Source organism: Micromesistius poutassou (genome assembly GCF_964030765.1).
Source record: "Micromesistius poutassou genome assembly, chromosome: 5".
Lineage (NCBI taxonomy): Eukaryota > Metazoa > Chordata > Actinopteri > Gadiformes > Gadidae > Micromesistius > Micromesistius poutassou.
In genome coordinates, this window is record NC_140275.1 from 13,362,149 (window position 1) to 13,386,370 (window position 24,222).

The following is a 24,222-nucleotide window of genomic DNA, read 5'->3' on the forward strand; positions in this document are numbered from 1 at the left end:
CATGATGGGATGAGAAAGTGTTTCGGAAGACAACATTAGGCCGTATTCAGAGTGCAGGAAAAGGAAAATTGAAAATGGTATATAAGTATGGGATATATACGGAATAGATCATTGGGAATTTTGACAATTCTGTTATAATAACAGTTATCATAATAAATCACAGAGCAAGCACACATTAACTCTGAATTCAATCCTACCCTTTTCTTTTTTTGTCGCCTCGTAAAAAAGGGTAATTTACCTTTTTATCTTTTTCAGAACCATCAGTGAGGAGGATGCCTCTCTGCATGTGCCGGTAGAGAACCTTCTGGATTGCGGACATGTCACATTTGACAACATACTCCACCTGGGCCAAAGGAAATGAGAAAGATAATGTAAATCCTGGGCAGAAAATGAAAAATACCAGGCAAAGAGGAAAACAATGGAAAATGCAGGCTTAAGAGAGATTGAATGGACCGAAAAGAAAATAAGCATTTAGATGACAGACAGATACATTATAGGTCACATAGATTACAAAAGCAAACAATAGATAATCAATGTGTTGCATTACAGACATTAGAACTGTATGGACGAAATACTGAGAAGTGTAGGCAATATAACACAAATACAAATGACTGAGCCCTGTGACTCATTGTAATAGCCAACAAAGAAACAAAGACAAAAACGTACATTATAAAACGGGTGGCTTAAATCAAGCGATCTGATTTGGTTCCTAACTGTTGTATAATGAGTGTATACACACAGCTATGACGCCCATTCAGTTCACAGAGTTTCATATCACTCCGCGCCTAACTTGAACTGTTGTTTATTTATATATAAAAGCAATAGCATAGTTCACTGAAGCCTAAAAATATGTTGATTGACGGAGAGGGTGGACTGAACTGCTCGATAGTAGGCTAAATTGCCAGCGAACCAAGCTACCGTCTCTAGCCTTCTCTCTGAAGGACGCTACAGTGTGTTACATAGCAACCACTGCGCACTTTGCAGGCAGCGGACTACATTTTTGTATTTGTTAAAAAAATGCTTTTCCGACTTTCTAGTTTTTTCAAAATTGAGGGTGTCTATGACTTTCATTTCGCCAAGGAAGTTAAGGGGGTCACCCCTTAACTGCGGTATAATGAGAACATTCCACAGCCTGTCGTGATCTATTGCTTAATTATAAAACGGGTGGCATAAATCAAGCGATCTGATTGGTTCCCAACTGTTGTATATTGAGCGTATACACACAGCTATGACGCCCGTTCAGTCTACAGAGTTCAGTATCACTCCGCGCCTAACTTGAACTGTTGTTTATTTATATATAAAAGCAATAGCATAGTTCACTGAAGCCTAAAAACATGTTGATTGCTGGAGAGGGTGGAAATGTTGTAAAGCAATAGGCACACGGTGAGTGAACTCGATAGAAGGCTAAATTGCCGGCGAACCGAGCTACCGTCTCTAGCCTTCTCTCTGAAGGACGCTACCGTGTGTTGCATAGCAACCGCCGTACACTTTGCAGGCAGTCAGGAGGGACTACTTTTTTGTATTCGTTAAAAAAAATGCTTTTCCGACTTTCTCGCTTTTTAAAAATTGAGGGTGTCTATGACTTTAATTTCGCCATACTTATGTAACCGTTTTATAAAAGCAATAGATCACTTCAGTCAGTGGTATACGCTCATTATACCACAGTTAAGGGGGTCGCCGTCCCTCCACTGCGCGTCGGGACGGACAACGCCCCTTAACTGTGGTATAATGACCGTATACCACAGCCTGTCGTGATCTATTGCTTTTTTGGCACTTCATACACGATTGAAGACTCCTCAAGTTTGTCATTCCTCTTTGCAGGACTGTGGTCACATGCGATGATTACGTGCACAGATTGTAAACGGTGGGATGAAAGCACAAACCCCTCTCAGTTCACACCTAAGGAGCTCAACGGGACTGAGATCAGGGGGACAGCAGTCCTGTCATGCAACGGGTGACATTAAGTGCGGTGTGATTGCGCGTTGCGCTATGGGAGGTGTCCACCCGAGTCTCACTAAACTGCAGCGATAAAAGGGTACATTTAGGTCACAGCCACGTTCTTATAGGGATGTCGTTTCAAAGCGACATGAGGGGGGGTATTCAGAAAAAAAACACACAACTGTGCCGTTCTGTTGACAACAAATTAACAGGCTAAACAAAAAAATGCAACAAAAATCTGGGTTCAAAGTCCTCTGCAGTCTAATCTGGAATGATTCATAGTGAGAGTATTTTTGCACCAGACTCCCGGCTGCTGGTGCCTAATTTGTAATCCTGGATCCACCCACTGTGTTACAGCAGAACTTCAGGGGGTTGACAGCACAGAAGAGCCTGCTGGGCCTGAGACCAACCACTGCATGGGGCGCGGGGGAAGACGCATGCCTATTTCCCTGTTGGTTTCCGAGGCATTCTACCAAAGAAAACTGATTTGCGCGAGTGGATGCAACGGGACAAAGTACATTTCCCCATTGGCCGGTCTGCACGCTGTTGACTTACAACCTTTACGGATCATCCTTCACAGCTCACTACTGCCGGATGGGTTTGTGCTCGCCCTATTATGCGCTTACAGATTCATTCATTACAGATTTGTTTGTTTCGGTTGAACGCACACGGAGGAAAAAACATGTCTAAATTGTAAAGCAATTTAGAATTTTCTGATGTTTCTTTCTAAAGCGGGCGGGGTCCCACCTTCTCCGGCAGCTGCGACTCCACCTCCTTCTTCAGTCGGCGGAGCAGGAAGGGGCGGAGCACCTTGTGCAGGCGGCGGATGATCAGTATGGTCTCTTCCTCGTTCAGGTCCACCTGCGAGGAGGGAATCAGACACATCATCACAGACACTTAACACTATTTACATTAAAAGTATTTGAGTATTGAAAACCACAACATTAACTGACTTCAGATGTATACGCCTGAGTGGCTTGGAAGCGGTTAAATTGCAAAAATAATTGTGACAGTGAAAATAAAATGGTTATAGAAGAGTGCATTTGTATGTAACTTTAGTTTTTTTCAGAAGTGACCATTGGCCCCCGGGCATCTTCACATTATCAAATCAAATTATCAAGTTTGGACACCCCTGGTATAAGGAATGAAGAATCGAATGACAATAAAAATGACGGAAATAAGTTCCTCACAATAAGAGAAGAAAATGTAAACCTTGAAATGTAAAAATTGAAACCATTAACATAGTAGGTAGTGGTACATACAGTATACATAATTATGCCAATGACAAATTTGACTTCCCTCCTCAAAAGCCTGAAAGGACACCAAGCAACAGACAAAAATAATTATAATAATCTAATTTGGAGCATCAAATGACAATATCAAGTGACAAATTTAATGGTCCAAATCTGGGGCGTTTAATTAATCCTGAGTGGGTTGCTAATTATAGCACTGTGCACACAATATTCACATTTTGTTTGAATATGGAGATTTTCCCAGATATTTGCCCCATTCGATGGCATAAACATTAAGGACAGTTGATCATTCAGACAGTTAAATCTTTAGCTAGAGTTCAAATTGATTTCCTACACCTGATACAATTCATGGCTGGGACATCAAATCGTACGGCTAAGTGAGGACCTCATTATTGCCACTGTGAAGGAGATCAATACCCATGGAATTGTCTAGCCTTTTTAACTCCCTTTGTGAGAGTCCAACGTACAACCCACAATGCAGGTGTCCCTTTTTAATGAGCTGAGTCCGCCACCCCGCACACTTGTTTTGAATATTCCATCCACCAACACAGGCCTGTTTCTCAAAACACATCGATATCATCTTGCCATTTTCCCCCAAAATAATTTGCAGTGTTCAGAGCCAAGTAGCCGAGGAAAGAACATTCTCCACTACAATCCCTGTGGATGATTAAACAGTCCGCAGGGGACTGTTGTACACCCCCTCCCCCACCGCATAAAACCCGTCAACAGTTACTTAGGATTTGGTACAATAGATCTTGAGACGGGCCACCAAACACCATTCACCACCCACACGGTTTACCAGCGCGTCGTGGGCCTTCGTCTGCGCTAATGATGCAGCACCAGCATTGAGATGGCAAAAGTAGATTCACACCCTATAGCGTGATGCAGCGGCTGCATCATAAATCAATCTTTTAGAGTCAACATTGAGGTGTGACTGCAACATTGAGGTGGTCTTCCATCATTGAATCAATTAGAGCGAAGTGGTGTTGCACGGCAAAGGGGGATTCTCACCTGTGTGTAATATGACTGTGGCGTCAAAGAGATCAGAAAAAATGATCATGATCAACATTATCACCTCCTCAGTAAAGGAATAATAAGTAGTGCCGTTGTGCGACAGAATGTCTCGGCCGATAATCTGTCGCAGGGGATGAAAACAGCTGTGGATAATCTTGCTGATTACGATGGCTTTTCAAATGACTCAGAATCCTTGTTCCCAAACGTGATTGTGATCTGAGAATCTGGCGCCGCTGCCACTCATGGCAGAGGCTGCAACCACTCAGCGAGGGAGCAGCAGAGAGGGGCTTGTCTTGAGCCTGCCTGCTTCACTCCCTGCAGCCTGAAGCTCCCCACTCAAGAACCTGGCCCCTGCCTCAATCCCGGTCTACTCAAAATAAAAAGGGTTGCTATCTAGCTGCTATCGATCCCTAACACATGATCACTAATTTGAACATTATTACAACTGCAGACACGCTCAGTTGACTGACTTCAGTCAGAGCACTGTTCAAGCATCCCTAAAGCACGAGGCACACGGCCATGTTGGGACAGATTCAAAATAACGTTTTTGAACTGCAGTCTTAACGGAAGTGAGGGAAAAAATATATCCAGCCCCACTACAATCCCACTATGTGTGCTCCCCCTTTTCTTGGGCTGCACTACAAACATTAACCAAAGCTCTCGGACCTGTCTCCTCGAGCCCCTTACCCTCTCTCCCGTCATGGCGAACGGGGCGTTGAACCACTGCTCGAAGGTGTTGCAGCTCTTGAAGATGGTGGGCAGCAGGAAGTTGAGCAGCGCCCAGAGCTCGGGCAGCTTGTTCTGCAGCGGCGTGCCCGTCAGCAGCAGCCGCCGGGGGGCCACGTAGTGGGTGTTGAGCACCTGGGTCAGCTTGCAGTGGTGGTTCTTCATGCGGTGGCCCTCGTCCACGATCATGTACTTCCACCGGATCTGGAGGGATGGGCGGAGGAAGAGGGGTGGGGGGGAAGGATGAGGAAGAGGGGTGGAGGAAGAGGGGTGGAGGGATGGGCGATGGAAGAAGGGTGGAGGGATGGATGATAGAAGAGGGTGGAGGGATAGGGGTGAGGGTCAGGTGCTTCAAACTGCATTAATTTGACAGCAACCTGGGTTGACCCTTAGCCTAACGTGTGTTGGCGTCTATACTGTACTGATAAAGGCCAAGCACAAACACGAGCAAACACACGCAAAATCTCAGGCACACACCCACACACACAAACTAAGTTCCCAGCATACACACACACCAGCACACACTCACAATCTCACGCACACACCCACACACACAACCACACAAACTAAGTTCCCAGCATACACACGCACCAACAATAAGCACAATCCCACGCACACACCCACACACCCACACACACACACAACCACACAAACCAAGTTCCCAGCACACACACATGCATCTATAAGACGCACACACACACAACCACACAAACTAAGTTCCAAGCACAGACATGCACCAGCACACACGCTGAGCTACAGTGAGTCTGTTATGAAGGCGGCCATATCAGAGGCAGGATTCTGGGCTGTGTATTGATTATTCAAACATAAAAAGAAGAATTTGCCAAATCTGTGACGCCAACTGAACACGAAACCAAAAGGAAAGTGTGGAACATAAAAGGAGGGTGGATCTTTGATCTCTTTACCTTGGCGAGTATCTGCTTGTCCTTGATGATGTATTCATACGTGGTGAGGAGAACATTAAACTTCCCACTGCGGAGCTGGGGCACCATTCCCCGCCGCAAGCCAGGGCTACCCTGGTGTCCGACGTGGAAGCAACGGAAGGCAAGGATGAGAGGATGAACCGCAGAAAAAAACTAAAAGAAAACAGCAGAACGGAGCGATTCTCACCTTATAGGAAATCTTAACCACAGAGGGTGACCACTTGTCCAGCTCGTACACCCAGTTGGATAAGGTACTGGAATGAAAGACAATCAGAGTACAAATTAAAATCGTTCCAAAATGAGTGTGCACATAATTAGCAGACAGCAGAAAGAAAGTGGGAGTGGGAGTGAGGGAGGGCAGGCAAGCAGAAAGACGAGTCTACAATGCAACCTGAATATTCTTCTAGTATGCCGACACAGTATACTAGAGGTACTGAGAGCTTTCCCCTCTCACATAATTTGCCTAATAACTGTCAGAGACAAAAACGTCTAATGAACTGCCAATGGAGGTTGGCAGTTCATTAACCTGAGCTAAAGGATGTAAATGGTATCCAGTCATATTCAAAAGCGGGACAGCTCTGTGCACGGGGGCACCTGGGAGGGATTGATCTTCTCATCCATTAACTCTCATTACAGGCCCTCCACTATGGACTTACTGCGCCAGCCCACTTTCACAATCCATTGTGCAAATCACATACAGTACTGCAGTGTAGGGATATGAGCCGTCTGCACTCAACACACTGAGGTGGGTGTGTGTGTGTGTGTGTGTCAAAGTCAAATAGAGAACATTTTATTTTTAAAGCACTCAATCACAAAGGGCTTCAATTCTTAAAACGTGTTAGTCTAAAATCCTCACTGGGTTAAACGTACTGTCAAAAATTAATTGTTATCCCTAAGGTCTTTAAGTGATGGTCATTGGGAAAGGTGGACTACTTTCACTTTTTTACTACTACTACTCAATTTTGGTCAAAGTGATAAATGAATCACCTAGAGACTGTACTTTCGGCGCCTATTCTACCATTGAAATAAAAACAACACAGGAACTGATAAATGGCTGACAACTACGACAGAATAAAGTGTAACAAGAATTTCATATTTCTCAATTTCACAAGTTCTACATCAACAGTTTGTCTTGTATGTGTTCACACGGTGTCCTTCCGCTTCCTCTTAGAGCACCACGCTTTACAGTGTGCCGTTTGAGACTTGGCTGCAGGGCTTTTATCCTTATGGCTGCAGTGAAAAAGTGACATAACTCACATGCAATTAGGTATGAATATTGATTTAGAGCCAATGGTAAGCCATAAAACTACAGACAGGTATAGACCATTACCTGTCCTACCTGTCTTCTGCATAAAGAAAAAACAATAATGGTGTGCTTCGCAATGCAAACCGTGCCCTGCCAGACTTCAAGCTCTTTGAAAAGCCCGGAGCTAATGAGCAAAGCACACTAGATGATTCAATAAACAAAACAAGAAAAGCAGATTCTTTCCCAAAGCAAGAAAAGAAACCCTTGGCACCGAGTTGATGTTTTGGTTTCAGCCTGAGGCTGTAGTTTTGAAGGCCAGGCCAAGGGAGCAGCAAAGAGGTACTAACGAGAGAGGAACGATGATCAGGTAGGGTCCGTTGAGTCTCTTGTGCTCCATCAGGTAGGTGATGAGGGCGATGGTCTGGATGGTCTTGCCCAGGCCCATCTCGTCTGCCAGGATGCCGTTCAGGTTGTTGTTGTACAGGGACACCATCCACTCCAGCCCCTGGACCTGAGGATCACAAGGAGACAAGGGGGGGACCATAATCAATAAGGGTCTGGTTACAGAGCCCCATGTCAGCAATTACCAACGTTCCCCTGTCAAGTAGAGGATATGAACCTATGGAGAACTTGGAAGACTATCGTTCATGTTGTGCTTCAGAAAACACAATAAGCTGTTGACTTTAGTACAGACTTTAGGCTCTGACAATTTAGGGAAATGTCACGTATGAATGCGCTTCAGCAGTATCCGTAGGAGGATAGCGAGGATAGCGCATTACTCACAACTGCGTGAGTAATGGAAGACAGCTGAAGCTTCCTTCGATTCCCAAATACAACACAAGAAAATACAACATTTTATAAAAACATGGCATATGCAAAGTACCAATGCTACTGCCTCAAGGTATGTCTCAGCTGGGCAATATCCACTTTTCTAAGCAGTGAAAACATCTCTCCAAGCAACTGTATAATTACGTGACAGCAAATCATATATCATCTGTTTCAAATGGGCCATGTGCTGCGATGCTCTCTTCTGCCACATCGTCAAAGCAATTCTCTGGAAATCACTCTTTTCCCCATTTTTCTTTCATCATATAGAATAAACCAATTTAAAAATCCAGTATACGATTACAAGGCATGTTTGAGTGAAGACTAGCGGTGAAAAAGGACCTTCATCAGCTTGCTATTCATTACTTTGTGTTGTAGGCTATGCTCTGCCTTTAACCCGAAAGCAATAACCCTAACTAGAACAACAAGCGCCAGGGTGGCTGTGACCTGGGGTTGATGTGACTCTGCCTGGTCAACCTTCTCCCAAGGAGGCCCGCCTGATTACTATGGAAACTGGTTTGGGTGACTGAATGGTCGTAATGACGGTAATGTTGAAATATTCTTCATATGGGGCAGATGATGCACGAGCTGTTTGTTGAAGAAAAGGGACTCCGGCGAGCAAACAAATCACACGATGATTGAAGAAAAAATGGAGAGCTTTGAAAATATGTGCAACATCAACGAAAATGTAAACAAAACAAGAACCGGGTACATAATGTCAACAAGAGCTGAAAAATGCTGGGTGGCTGATTGCTGGGAAAAAAACGTAAAAAGGCGGTTTGCTGCAAGACATTACAAAGTGAGTGATTGCAATGTGTGGACGATGGGTTGATGGCGGCGCCGGCGGGCAGCGCGTGATGCTCCTTATTACCTGGTAGTGTTTCAGTGATCCGTTGACGAGCAGTGTGGACTGCTTTTCCACCCTCTCCACGACGGCGTGAGCCACACCGTAGTATGACTGGGAGCTGGGCTCCCCGGTGGGCTCGCTGTACTCATCGTCCACGTCCTGTTTGACTGACCTGTGGGGGGCGGAATCATACACAGCCCACCGTGAGTTGTGCGGTACGAAGGCCATGTCTGTCAATCGCCCGGCAGCTCCAACATCTCCAACATCTCCGACAAGGGTCCGGTATTGAGCCAGAACACTGCAGACTTAATCTGTGTAATCTTTTATAATAATAGCCAGTCAATCTTAAGTTGCATAACAGCCGTCTTAAGGTGTTTTTTGTTTGACATTGACTCACATCATGGAAAGGCCGGCTACAGAGATAAACTTATTTTATCTCGCTTGATTTGTTGGGTATTGTATTGCTCGAGGAGAAGTCTTGCTCCGAAATCTTGTTGTTGCAGGATATTTCCCCATTGTCATTACAATCTCAACTCTCCTTCAGCCAAATCTTTCAGATAACACTAAATAACTAAATAGCTTTCTTTTGTTCAACACAATAAACTCTCCTCTCTCAAGCTTAAGTTTCCACCGTTTACTTGCTTCAACAACAGCTCTCGTGAGACTTCTCCTCGAGCCAGACTCGGTTGGACACAATAACAAAGCGACCGAATCAAGCAAAAGGTAAAGAAGAAAGTATTGAATATTGAATACAATCTGTGTACGTCAATGGCAAAAACAAGCACTTTTAGAGGAAGTAGTTTGACTGAGAGTAATTGCTCCAGAGGGTTACAATGCATCCCATTTTTTGGCGGATTATTGGTGCAGCACTCTTGCTCAATTCTGGACCAATTTAAAAGTTTTCCTTTAAGCATGAAAAATTATGTGCCATGAAATCCATTGCATCTCACCTAATTTTACACTACTGATTTCCTTGACTTCCAGATTTAGTGGATGGAATCTATTTTCCCTTCAGGCCATGTAGCCAGGCGGGTGACCCATTACCGCGCACAATCATGTGGCCAAGCCAGGCCACTCACACATATTTTTTACAGTTATTTTATGTTTTAAGATCCTTTACTTAACACTTGAATCATATGAATGAATCATAGGGTCGAGTTTTATCAAGGTTCAGGATTAGACTAATGCTGTCGCCCCTTGCTTTGAAAGAATTCTGCTATGAGAAATACTCTCTGGAGCTGTGTAAAAAAAAAAAAGGCTTAATAACATAAAATAATTTATTCTAGTAAGTTTCACATAATTGGTTTGAATTGACCTTGGATTCGGCTAAAACCAGTGATTTACTCGACTAGATTAATTAAGGAATGTGTGTATTTTGTTGTACTTTGCTATTTAATTTTATTAAAGCACAGCTGATAAGCACAGCTTCTGTGCTGATCCTCTATCCTCAATCACGGTTGCTAATATTGCATGTAATCAGCAGACCCTTTCTTTACTCTTCCTCATCGTATGTATCCAACCCATCAAGACAAACTTCAAACTATTTATAATCTCTGGGTAAGTTTGTGTTTAAGCAGGGAAGAAGAGTCAAGCGCGGAAAGTGAAAACTCAGCCTTTCCCTTGATCATTTCTTACACGTTCCCTTGGATATTGCGGCAGCTTGATGAGCCGCCGAAAGCCCTGCGGTGGATCTAGAGATACCGCCATGTAAAAACAAAGGAGAAGAAGAAACAGCCTGGACGGGCACGCACTCGATGATGTCGATGGCTGCCGGCACGGGAGCTTCCTCTCTGTGGGGATCCAATAGGCTCCTCTCCTCACCAGCGTCTCCCCTGGGAGCCCCTTCCTCTTCCTCCTTTAAAAACAGCAGTGGAGAACGCGGATAAAATAAATGGCCCTCATTTATATAGCGCTTTTATCCAAAGCGCTTTACAGTGTTGACTGACAATGCTGGAAAAACTGACTGAAAATAACAATGCATCCTCGGTTCCACAGCTGGTTGGAACACAGGCGGTGACAACAAACAGACCCCCAGGGAGCGCACAAGCAGCTACCGCCCCCTGGTGGAGGCTGGTCGATCTTAGGTCTCTCTCTCTCTCTCTCTCTCTCTCTCTCTCTCTCTCTCTCTCTCTCTCTCTCTCTCTCTCTCTCTCTCTCTCTCTCTCTCTCTCTCTCTCTCTCTCTCTCTCTCTCTCTCTCTCTCTCTCTCTCTCTCTCTCTCTCTCTCTCACACACAAGCAAGGGTTTGACATTTACATTCTTTCAGGAATACCGGGTGTAGGTGTTTATTAATGGAGAAGGTTACAGACCTCTTCCTCAAACTCCGAGCCACTGTCTTCACTGTCTGAGCGAGGTGCGACTTCGTATCTACGGGAAGGAAAAAAGACGGGTCACACGAAGGATTTCAACACACAAACCCTCGACGCCCTAAAACGCTGCCGATATTTATAATGGCTGTCCCGGAGAATAGGGAGAGAGCCGTTGATGCATCAATGCTTATTGATGGATACAGCCCAGCCGAGCCAGAAACAACGCGCAGGAAAAAGGATGCAAACTCCCAGCCGTGCTAGATATAAAGACACAAGCCCCCGTCCGCGAGAGATAAAAAGGACATGAGACGAAATGTGAGGTCCCGTTTGACAGTTCAATTGCATAAAAATGTTTAGTGGCTTAAATGGGAGATTTGTCGTCGCGTGGCATAGTGGCAGGAAAATTACCCAGGGTTCATCTCTAGCCAGGCTTCCAGCTGGCTGGATTTCGGAGCTTCTGTTCCCTGCAAAACTTTGCCAGTCTCTGTTTGAATTACTTTGACGGGTAGCTCGCTCATTTGGCTGCTTTCATCCATGGGCTGCGAGACACACAGAAAAGAACAGAGACATTTGCCAATCCTCATGTGAATGTTGATTGATTCATCCGATAACTGGTTGACACATTTCTGACACATCATCTAGACACACATGCATAGAGAAAATACACAGACACACAAAACAACTGCAACCTTACAAAAAAAATAGCAAAAAGTGTGTGTTTGTGTGTGTGTGTGTGTGTGTGTGTGTGTGTGTGTGTGTGTGTTCATGACTACTTTGTTCAACACTTTGCTCACCTCTCCGTCGGGTCCTATGGCGCTGGTGCCTTCACCACCTCCGTCAGGCTTCTGGGTGCCAGTCAACCAATGAGAGAACACGTGAGAGACAACATTACAAATACAGGACACACACTACATATATAGGATACCGCAGGAACACATAGGGCTAGGGCCACTGGCGAAACCGGCCCTAGTGTTGTGCCCAGGACAGGCAAGCTCTGCAGATGGTGGTGTGCCTTGCACAACGCACCATGGGTTCTCCGACCCCCCCCTCGCCATATCTGATAGACCAGGGGGTTTAGGGCCAGAGCCATCAGGATCACGGGGGATCCCCATCACCCTAACAATGGTCTGTTCAAGCTGCAACGGTCAGGCTAACGCCTTCGCTGCCACGCAACAAGAACAGAACGGGATTAGACTGAGCTTCTTCCCCCATGTCCTCAGGAACATCAACACCAATCCCAACCAGTGCCCCCTTCACGTCACTCACACACACTCTCTGTAACTGATAATCTCAGTTTCACCCTCTGAGACTACCGGTACCTGACAGACATTGGACATCGTATACAGTCCCCTCTTCATTCATTACACTGTTTACATGCTGCAATAGCAGACCAGTTCTATATATTTATTACTGATTTGCCATTTATTGGCATCACGTATCTTTTATCTTTTTATCTTATATTGCACTGCTTATGCAGCACTGTCACTTTTTCATTTTAATGTATACTTGTATGCACGTGACAAATGAAACTCTTGAATCTTGAATCTTGTATCTTGTGTTTCTCCGATGGCACACAGAGCACCCTGAAGACGTTTGTTTGTGGTGCATTCCTCAAAGGTTAAGAATAAGGATGGTGTGAGTCATTGATCAGCCGTCGGTGACGTGTCTCCACTATCTTTTTGGCCCCTGATCTTTCTTTTCTCTTCACAAAGGCTTTGCATGTCAAAACGACTCAATTTATTTAATGTAGGGCCTATGTTAATAAGCAAAATAAGCCTAAATCTCCACAGCTCCACATCTCTGCTGACACATCTCTTTCCAGACTGTCCCAGACTGTCCCCATACCATGGGAATATGGTTGTTTTACCTACATAAGAAGCAGAGCAAATAGCAATCGCTAGGCCATTTCATATGTTGGGTTGTGTTATTTTATTTTATTCTTCGAGGAATCAGGTTACTACTTTAGTGTTCTGTGTCTTTTAGCATAGGCAACAGCAGCATACCAATAATATATGGCGGTGTTCTTCCTAGTGATTACAAGTAATACCTAACACTACTCTGTCTGAATTCCAAATATGTTCCCATATAGGTTGGTTTAATGTGCTCCAAATTCCAATCAATGTTTTAATTTGAGTGATATTTAAAAGCTCATCCAGCTCAAACTTGGATAATGATGTGTTATGCGTTCAAGTATGCATTTGAACCAGTGGTGCTGTACAGCCAAGAAGTGCTTACAAAATATATTATTTCCTTTGCCAGTAAACGGTCGATCTCAGAGATAATCTAAAATCACCATCCCTAGATGAGAATGAGTTGTGTATGCAGAGGAGCTTAGGAATGATTGTATTGTGCCTCGAACAGGATTGTCTCTGAAAATGATATTATACTAAATAATATTTAACCGTTTTTGACACGGGCGTAATCGCTTATAAGGCTTTGCAATACAAAAGAGAGAGTAATAAGGACTAATAAATACTACTTAAAAAGTGTAAAGACTAGGGGTGGGAATCATAGGGTACCTCACGATACACGATACACGGCCCACGATACCGATAATATCACGATACAGTGATTCTGCGATAATCAATATATTGCTAAGACAATCCTATAACAATAGGTCACGATATATGTCTAACCATTAATACAAAATGCCCCTTATGACATCATAAGGAGCAGGAAGTGGGCGTGTCCACCTAGATGTGTGCTGGATAGATCAGTCTATCAGCCTACCCAGTGGACTGCAGCAAACGTTGCTCATCTATCCGTCACACATCTAGGTGGACACGCACACCTGTGATGTCTTAAGGGGCAGATTTCCAAAACGGCTTGTAACGGCTAATCACACCACACCTGGTGGCATGTCATGGCACCAGGTGTTAACTTCTGTTCAAGTGTCCCACATTCCCTTGTTGAGCGCCACCTCGAGGAGCAATGAAGTAGTAACGCTGGGAGCAGGGAAATCAGTTTAGAGCGCCTTATTTTATTAATTATAATATCTATATTTGGCGCCAGTGTATCGATTCGTATCGCACGAAAAAGGGCGACGATATATCGCCGTATCAATATTTTGTCCCACCCCTAGTAAGGACATGATGGATAAACTAAAGAAACAGTGGAATCATCCCTAACTCAGAGAATTGGCCCTAGTCCTGAATAACACGAGGACTGTAGATGAAGACAGCTCTAAAATACATGAAAAAAAAAAGAAACAGAAGTTGGTGAAGCTATCTGACAATGAATTTAACCAGCTGTGTCTTCTCCACTCTGCTGGTCCCTATTTTATTGCTGACTGGATGCAAAGAAATAAGTTAATTATTAATAATAATAATTAGTATTAATACGGCCGAGTTAATACATCACCTGGTGGCATCGCCCTCCAACATGAACTACCCTGGCCTTTGGCAGATACAAACAAACAAACAAACAATACAATACAAACAAAATATAATAGAAAAACAAACACACGCTCACACATAGCGCACGCATGCACACACGCACGCACGCACGCGCACACGCACACGCACACGCACACGCACACACACACACACACACACATCCCATCATTATATTGCTACAAGGTGCTGCCCTGCTGACCTTCCTCTTCTTCTTCTTCTTCTTGCCCTTGGCAGCCTGCGCGGCCTTGTGTTCGTACACCAGGTTGGTGAGGTTGGCCACGTACTCGTCCGTCTGCTGCAGCAGGTAGGCCAGCCGCTTGTCCTTCTTCTGGTCAATGAGCTTCCTGTAGCCCTCCTCATCCTCAGCCTGCATGGTGAAGGGATAATGGGAGTGGATGGATGGATGGATGGATGGGGGTTATTGAAAGATAATAGCTTAACAAGATAACAGGGCGATGAGGGAACAAGCCAGAGTAGTGTCTGGTGTCAGGTAGAAGGGGTTAATTGGGAAAATGCCATAATTGGGAGGGAGAGGGGGGGAGTCGTCAATACTAAGGTGGGGCGATTTTCCGACAGAAGGGTGCATCGTGGTTGGATAATATGATGCCGGTGTCCATATCAATAGAGTCTCAAAATGGTTATCTGGTTATAAGTGCTAGTTTTTATTTTTTTGGAAACTGATCTTGAGTCGGGCTTACTCCCTTCTGCGGTCACTTGAGGCTACAAAATTTGATCCAACCTCAGCCAATCAGTGGTAAGTGCACGAGTACGAGGCACGAACCTGTTATAGTGAAGGCGCTTAAATGGCTGCTCGTGCTAGCACCGCGAGTTGGCACACGATTAATGTCGGAAGACTTTAGTTGAGTGTGTCGGATGATAAAGGCAGGATTGAGTTGAGATCTTATTATAAGATGCGCTCTCACTTAATTATACAAGGGTCTTTTTTCTTAACGGTTGAACTTTAAAGCTTGATGTTTTGGGGAGACATTTAAGCAACACAAACCTTAATTGAAACACCTCAAAGTAATGCATCTCTTAACCTCTCTGTGTGGATATTACCTTGGTGCCCAGTGTTCCCATCTAATGAGAAATGCCTGGAATCGGGGTGCTTCAAATGTGCGTTATTGGGGAGAGAGAGGGCGGGACTACCGGGCATGCCTCACAGGTTGTGGTTATCTGTTTCAGTTACATGGGTTTGACGGCGAGAGAGAGGGCGGGACTTCCGGGCATGTTTCACAGGATGTGCGTTATCAGTTTCAGTTATATGGGTTAAGCGGCGAGAGAGAGGGCGGGACTTCCAGGCATGCTTCACAGGTGGTGAGTTATCCGTTTCAGTTACATGGGTTTGGCGGTCAGAGAGCTAGTTTATGAAGAATAACAATATGACAAGAACAACAAAAGACAACTAAGAGTTTTCTGATCAAATATTTGGGAAGTCTGTCACTTGTTTTGGCTACTGCTGTGTCAAAATAACTCTTCTATTTATTCTCATTGTCTTTGTTGTTGTTTTTGTCATATTGATATTTTTCTTGCTCCAGGGACTCCCGGAATTGACACAGCTCCTTTGTAAGAGAACCGTGATAAAGCATAAATTCACAACCCTCTCCGGGCCTGGTGTGGATTTGCTTACTGCTTAGAAAAGTTGAAGCTTGTGAACTCTCTTGGTCTCCCTCCCCCCCCCAGAGAGTAATGAGGCAGGCTATGGTGTTGAAAAGGATCGGAGACATGTCGAGCGCGGTGTGAGGCGCACACACACACACACACACACACACACACACACACACACACTCCGAGGAGAGCCTAGTTGACTTTTAGAAACAGCAACTTCAAGTTCAGATCAATGCTTTCACAGGGAGCAAAGAACTTCAATAAATTGAACAGAGAAAAACAAAAACAAAAACAAAGTCAATCAAACAGGGTGAGAAATTGAAAAATTTGGTCACATATGCTTCCAAAATGTAATCGTTACGGCCTCCGAATATTATGGTGAGCATTTGTGCGAGCGCAATTAACTTTTCTGGGGGGTTTTCAGTCTCAGATTAAAATTAACGACATCCCGTCGACCCGGGGTCATAATTAATTGTCATCGGGAGGATCAATATTCTCTCTCGGGTCGACCTCGGGACGAAGAGAATTTTGTGGGCACCGACTTAATTTTTCTGTTCAAGTTTTCAACACTTTCTGCAAACCAGAACGGGTTTGCGGTCGGTGGAAAAGACTTATGTGAAAAGATAAATGGAAAAAGGACTGAGCTTTGTTAAATTGGCTGGCACGCTCACGTTTGTGTTGTTCAGTGAGACGCAGAGACTGCTTGCAACAACGTTGCAGCCTGCTGCTCTCGCACTGCTTGCCGCTCGAGCTGAGACGAGACGAGGATACTGTCACCAAAGATCCTTTATTACATATAGGCCGCATCATGGATAAACCGCAAGCCTTTCATTTATGTATAAAAAAAACAGAATTGTGCATAAGCCGCACCCATATATAGGCTGCAGAAGTTTCAAATGGGCTAATTATGTAATGAATAGGCATATAAAACCTTTCAGCCAAGTGGTCACTTCAAATCGATGTTAAACTTGAACTTGCTTTTCCCCCTTAACGTTAAGACCGACTAGGCCTACTGCTTGGCATGCACACATTTTTGTGCAGGAGAACGGCAAGAGCACATCAAACGCACGTAGCAGATACGGATACTGTCTTTCTTTATTGTCTCAGAGTGCGTATCGCTGTTAAACACCTGACAATGAACTAGTTTACCATGATAAGACCACCATATGAATCTGGAAAAAAGGCATAAAGACAGCGAGGATGCAGGGAGTTCAGCAATGCTACAGTTGAAGATCAAGGTAAATCGGTGCTGATTTATTTTTAACGTCAACATTAGAGGAATTGACTTGTTCCCCGATGGACACATTTAACTCACAACTGTTTATGCTGAGACTGTTTTGCTTTTTGCTACCTGTCTGTGTGTGGGCTTTGCGCACCGTCAAGGGAAAGAGGCGGTGGTTGAAAAAAGTATTTCGACCACTTATTAAGTTCACTCATTGCTTATAAGGGTTTATTCATTTCCCAGTATCATTTCATTAATTTAGAAGACAGTTTTGTTCATTTTTGAATTGTAAAATAAATACAATCATTTTTTGAAGTTGCCAGTTTTTGAAATTATTGGAAGCGAGTCGAGCTGACCTCGCCTGCTGTACCGTATATGTAGGCTTACTGTATATTGGTGAAACACAAAACTGCCAATGTGGCAGTTCCATGCGCAATGGGGATTTCTAAAGGTTACTGTACAGTGGCGGAGACGAGTGTCAGGAGCTGAACCATCACTACGGTAGAGCTAAGAAGGTTCTACAAGCGCTTCAGACCAACCTTACCAACAACGAACGACGTACTAAAGAAATTTGGAGCAAAGAACGAATAACCTAATTAACTGAAAATTTATTTTTAGAAATCGTTTTCCCATGTATTGGCTGCACCCATGCATAAGCTGCATAGCTTACGGAGTTTTGGAAAATTTGTGTAGAAACCGCGGCTTATAGTCAGGAAATTACGGTAAATGCAGTCACTAAATGGTGGAGTAGTGGCAGAAGGTCACGTAGACCACAGTTCTGTGACTGAGGGTGTTGGTGGTCATCTTGAAGCTAAACAAATCTAGTCTGGAAATAAATATATTATTTTATCAACATAATGTATTGTGTTTTTATTATATTATCAGTAAGTAACAACTCAAAATGTAAAAAAGATTTTTGGGAAAATTCGGGACAATTCGGGACGGTTCAAAATGTTTTTCGGGACGTTTCCGGGACGGTGCTGAAAAAAGTTAGTTTGTATTTTTTACTTGCCAAATGCACCACCAAATGGTTTGATTGTTATTTTCTGACTACAGGATTTTATGTATTTAGCATACTTATTCATATGTATTTATTACTTATTCAAAATCATCACTCTTCACTATTATGGTAACTGAAAAAGATTCTATCAATAAATCAACAATCAACATATATTGTTGGTTGTTCATTCATTTTGCTGGGTGCTCCTACATTTCTGCTGGTGCTCCTAACATGCTGAAATTGGGAGCAGACATTCAACACAACACAAACGGGTCGTACCATGAGTCTCCTCATCCTCTCCTTCTCAATCCGCTCCTTCTCCTTATTCTGCTCCCGCTCTGTGTTCGTGTGCCAGGTGGCGATGGCTTTAGTCAGCTTCAGGACCTTGCCTGAGACAGAGCGGTGGTACTCTTTGAAGTCCTTAGCATGCTGCAGGATGCTGTTCAAGTACTCCTGGAGAGACAAAAGAAAATTGTCATTGTTCATTTTCAAAATCAACATTTTTCTGATGATGATTGAATGATTAAAAGTTTGTGAGAAATTATTTATTATCATTCAAACTACAGCCAATTTTCCCCAGTGATGGACTTACTCAAATATAACAGATTTGAATTTTATTTTGGCATCTTGTTTAATTGTTTTGTTTATTAGCATTTAAGTGCTGATGATACCACAGATTCCACAAATAGGTGGAAATTCACATGCATCGCATGTGGTGGGAAGGTTAGCTGTTAATATGCTAAAACTGTTGGTTCCTGGCAAAGACGTGGTGCCACAAGACCAACCGATTCAACCGAGGACTAAAAGAAGAGTAATGAGTCTTTTTCTAAACGGACGATAGAGGTGCAAAACAACAAAAACAACCTTGAAATAGCACCCTGTGACAGAGACGGGTAATTGGATGTTGTTTTGAATGCATTTGAAATGGATTTCTATTAGGACAAAAAAAAAAAAGATATTTTGCACATATTATATGATATTTTATGAAACTAAAAGATAATTGGAAGGATATTGTTGCTCATGTGCCAATTACTACACCATTGAATGTTCAGAACCCTTGTCTTGTCATTTCAGCTCCCAACCTTCGCTCCCTTTTCTTCCCCCTCGTCGGACTGAGACACATCCATTATTTAGCAGCGTGTCTCTTTCAGAGAAAAGAGAGAACGTTTTTGATTACTGGGAAAAAAAGAGGAGAAAGAGAGGCTCTAAGCTTTGAGAACTCTAAAAGCCTAGACCTGTGCATTCAAGGCTATAGCCCCGGATCTTTTGATAACAGCCCTGGATCTCTGTGCCGTCAAATAAAATTTTTTTAAAAAACATAATGATGAAAACGATAGCCCCGTAGAGTAGACTTTTATGTGGTTGCATTACCAGCAGCCACAGATGCAACAGTGTAGCCAGTGAAACAGGGATTTAGAATCATTTGTTGCAAAATGTTGCAAATTCAACGTCTGTATTCTTTCTTCCCTAAGCATAGCGCATCACGTCGATATTGCTGTTTCGTGCTGCTAGATAGCCTCTTAGTGAGGTCAGAGTGTTGAGAAGGACAGTAATAAAATATCTTTGGTAAGATGGATATGAGAAGAGAGACCCGCAGTGAATTCAACCCTTACCGTAAAACTGAAATTAATAGTCCGGGTTTTTATTTGTTTCAATAACTGAACTCAGCCCATATTTGGGACAGGCGTCCATATGTATTATTTAAACCAGTATGAATATTACCGTACATTTAAACATTACAAGACTATCAAATAACGCATGCACGCACACACACACACACACACACACATACACACACACGGTGGCGCAGTGGTAATCGGAAGAGTCAGGAGAATTCCCGGTGGGCCATTAACGTTTTGTGGCCGCTGGGCTGATTACTGCAAGATAACAATATTGCGTTAATAAAATTTCCTTGCTGCACCGTCCAGCAGCCTGAGCTGTGCGCCCGCAGCCTCTCGCTCACTCAACACAAGCAACACTCACAAACTGTCATCGTAGCAACCAAGTCGGTATGTGGAGGGGGAGTAAATGAGCGGCCCCTCCCCAAGTGGTACAGCCCAGGTGGCCTTGAACTGCGATTGGTCAGAAAGACGTAACAGCTATGACATTGAACTCTCGTGCAGGCTCGAAGAGAGTTGTAGTCTTTTCGCTTGGTTCTCCGTCTCAACAGTAGGGCTAGAACCGAGCGAAAAGACTACAACCAAACGTACACAGCCCCCCTTTCAGTTTCTGGCCAACAATGAGACTTCCAACAGAAATCAATGGGATGTACAAAAGGTGATAAATGTGCAATAAAACACGACAGAAACCGTATTTCGCTATGACACCTGATTTGGAACATCAACGAACACCACTTGCACATTTCTGAAAACAAACGTTTAGGGTTGTTTTAAGGACAGGTTTGTGCATGCATCCAGCCATTCTGAAGCAGGCAAGGCGATTCTAAATGAGCCAAATACCCGAGACAGGTCCAATAGTCAAAATATCGGTGCCAACCACTCTATTTCATCCTAGACAACCCAGAAAGGAGGCTCTATGTGCTAAATACCGGAATTGTCCTTTAACCTAAACATTAACCTACTCAGTAGGCCTGCCCCGACGTGAGTCAGACATGACGATTGGTCTTTCCTTCTCAAACTACGTTACAATTGCATGTTCATCAGACCGATTTTTAAAATTAAACCCCCATACCCCTATCGGGGGTTCTGGGCTACAGCCCCGAATATTTTCAATTGCTAGCGACGCTCCTGAAGACCACTAGACAACAGATTATCCCCCATTGTGGCCCGATCACTCTAAAAACTCAGGATCATCTGCATTAAATATACATGTACTTGCTACTCTATCAACTCAGCACTCTGTTCTGTCGTAAATCTAAAAAATACACAAACACATTAATTGTAGGTTAAATATCTGAAATGAGTAAATGGCAAAAAAAAAAAGATTGTGAATGACGGCCGCGACAGTGGTGCCACGCGCTGTCGGAGCGGAGGCAGCGTCACCTGGTGCTTCTGCCGGCGCTTCCTCTCCTGCTCGATCTTCTGCTGCTTCTCCAGCTTCTCCGTCATGCGCGCCTCCCTCAGCGTCTGCCGCTTGCTGCGCTTGTACGCCTTGGAGTTGAGCGCCGTCTCCAGCGTGGTGTCCCGGCGCATGCTGCCCACCACGTCCTGCCTCAGCTGGGGGGCGAGGGGGTGACAGAGAGCTCATTTAGTGCATGGGTCGGGATGCGAGGGAGGGATTGTAACAAAAGTTGTCTTTTTGTATATGAATATAAAGATCAAGGTCGACTTTTGTTTTACCATCACAGCAATAAATACATGACAGTGAAATAATGAAAAAATATTATAAAAAATGTTAATATGGGTAGTGGAAATCAAATCCAAACACAGAATTGGATTGTATATATATTTATACAAAGCGTTAATAATATTAATAGCTTCAGTCATTCAAGGTGAACTAAGTTAACTTTAAAAGGATGATTAATTTGTTTTGCTTTTCTTGTCCTCAAGCCAAGCCGCTGGCCTTAGTCCCCAGTGTCTTTGATAACAGAGAGGCACACAATCCTTACATCAGCCTTCCCATAGTGTGGGGTTCTTGCAACAGTATGACCAGAGGACAACAGCCGTGCCCATCTCAGGGAATTAAACCAAAATGCCACTTAACATTAATGTAACCTTCAATGACAAGACACGTCTGTGCACAGGTGCAAAGGGAGTGAAGGCTTTGAGGCATCACCATCTCATCTCAACAGCTGCATATCAAACAGCTTTCTCGTTAAATAATAGACAATGACTATGTTATGCATGGGGTGTTGTCAGTTCATAAAGCATAGAAAATATTTCATATTTTCCCTGGGTTAAGATTGAAAATATTTAAAGATATCTAACATCAATGCGATGAAATGTTGGGTTTGCAGATCCAAAATGTTTACGTTTGTTTTTAAACAAGGCTTTCTCTTTATCCCGACAGTATGAAAACACTAAGCCTATAGCAAATACAATTCATCATGAGTTACCAAATGCTTCCAACCAATGATCAAAGATCCAGACTTACCCAGAACAACAATTTCCCTGACATTAGCAAAGGAAATTGACGGGTAGACCTCCCCAAGGCATTCTTAGATTGAACAATTAGATGAGGAAATTGGATCTTGGAGGTGTGTGGTGGTTATGAGGTTAAAATCCCAAAGGAAAGAAGTAATTTTCATTACCACTGTATAAATCACACAAAGTGAACGAAATTGCTGTCAATGAATGAACAAACAATTTAAAAAATGTACTGGGAAAAAACAAGGATTGTTTTAAAAGTTTTCAGCTAGTTAGCGAGAAAACATTTTGGATCAAATTCGCTCTACCCCCCCAGGCTAAACATGAAATACTGTAGTTTTTCATTGTTTGTTTGCCATTTGTTGCAAAAGTTTCCTGCCTATGAATAAGCCTTGATAAATGTTTGACGTTGACTCAAAAGAAGACAACCCTGACGAGGAAAAAAATGCCAAATCTCTATGTTTCACATCAACATGTTATGTTGTTGTGGATTTGTGTGGTGGAGAAAAGCAGAGGAAGACATCAGTTATTCAGCCAATATTAAATAATCCGGCCTTCAACGCAACGCGTGGTGACAACAACAATTGACCCCATTTAACTGGATAACAAAATACATAGCTTTTATATTATTTTACTGGCTTAGGAATTTCATGATAAAATCCAGATATACATTATTGAACATGCCACTGCCCAGGCCCTAAAGTGTACAGGCACGCCTTCTTCCGGAGGGGTGAGTCAGGGTAACGCGAGGTGCTGGTTGAGTACCTGCCGCTGGAAGTTGAGGAGGCGGAGAGCCTTGAGCTCCACGGTGGCCTTGGTGCGGAGGTCGGGAGGCAGGGACCCTGGCAGACTCTCCAGCTCCTGGATGCGGTGGGCGATCCGGGCCTGGAGCCTGTTCAATACACGATGAAGGAAAAGCCCATTATGCAACCATGCAGACCGTGGCAAGGCACAATTTCCGCTGTGTATGTGTGTGTTTAGTTTGCTGATCCACTGCCTCATTCATCAATATTCAATTCAAATAACCCATTTATTACTTATAAATAATCAACACTGATGAATAATTAAGCCTCCGGCAAATGTATGATTAAATTAACATTTGAGATTTTAGATGAGCTATTTTGTGTCTGAACAAGGCCATTATGCTGAATTATGTCTGCGGTGCTGCATACTTACTGCTCTACACTTATACAACTTATTCCAAATGTTAGCATGGGGCTAGGGGACAGGATCAAGATGGACTGAGGATAAATTAGGACCTTTACATACAAGAGTATTACAATTTGTTGGGGCCTGAAAACAAAGGTGTCCAAATGGGATGGGCCTGGGAATCAACAGATTTCCAAAACAAAGCAGTTCCCCTGATTTATTTTGCAAGCAGATGTAAAATTATGAATGTTAGGTTGTTAGGTCGTTCTATAGTTCTGTAGCATCATTGCAGCTTTCTTGCATAGCTTCATCAATTTGATTTTCCGTTAGTGCCCGTTTTATCATTGGGCAGCTATTGAATAAGTCCTACGTGCATAGATGATAGATTCTACTTTGAAGAAAATCAGCTAACATAAACTGCATTACTTACAATGAGTCTGATATTATTAAATTGACAGATACCCTTTCAATACATGCAGGGATGTTTCTATTAATATAATCAATTCTCATTCACAACTTGGTCACTCAAGGTTCCTCAGATGGCCTTCAATTTCTAAGAGTGATAAAGTGCCTAAACTTTCTCGCTCGATGGTCCATCTGAGGCGTGAATAGAGGGGTCAATTGTAAAAACATGGTTGAGGGAGGAGGCCAACTTTAACTGGTTGCAGAACACAGAGAACATTGGGTTCCATCAAAGCATAGG

General features: G+C 43.4%; 1 protein-coding gene across 5 annotated transcripts in view; it reads right to left on the reverse strand.

The window, feature by feature from the left end:
- The window catches only part of smarca2 (SWI/SNF related BAF chromatin remodeling complex subunit ATPase 2), a 54,819-nt gene that overhangs the window by 22,092 nt on the left and 8,505 nt on the right, over positions 1-24,222 (reverse strand). For 4 of the 5 annotated variants that reach the window (XM_084468674.1, XM_084468677.1, XM_084468673.1 and 1 more), the window contains 15 exons: positions 23,136-23,262; positions 21,327-21,500; positions 18,604-18,777; positions 14,694-14,861; positions 11,894-11,944; positions 11,508-11,638; positions 11,100-11,157; positions 10,542-10,645; positions 8,815-8,962; positions 7,466-7,629; positions 6,060-6,126; positions 5,855-5,965; positions 4,893-5,135; positions 2,686-2,799; positions 239-343 (listed from right to left, as the gene is read on the reverse strand). In XM_084468674.1, the coding sequence (XP_084324800.1) occupies positions 239-343; positions 2,686-2,799; positions 4,893-5,135; positions 5,855-5,965; positions 6,060-6,126; positions 7,466-7,629; positions 8,815-8,962; positions 10,542-10,645; positions 11,100-11,157; positions 11,508-11,638; positions 11,894-11,944; positions 14,694-14,861; positions 18,604-18,777; positions 21,327-21,500; positions 23,136-23,262 (1,939 nt within the window). The remainder of the gene's footprint in view (positions 1-238; positions 344-2,685; positions 2,800-4,892; positions 5,136-5,854; positions 5,966-6,059; positions 6,127-7,465; positions 7,630-8,814; positions 8,963-10,541; positions 10,646-11,099; positions 11,158-11,507; positions 11,639-11,893; positions 11,945-14,693; positions 14,862-18,603; positions 18,778-21,326; positions 21,501-23,135; positions 23,263-24,222) is intronic. The other variant, XM_084468676.1, reaches the window with a different exon arrangement.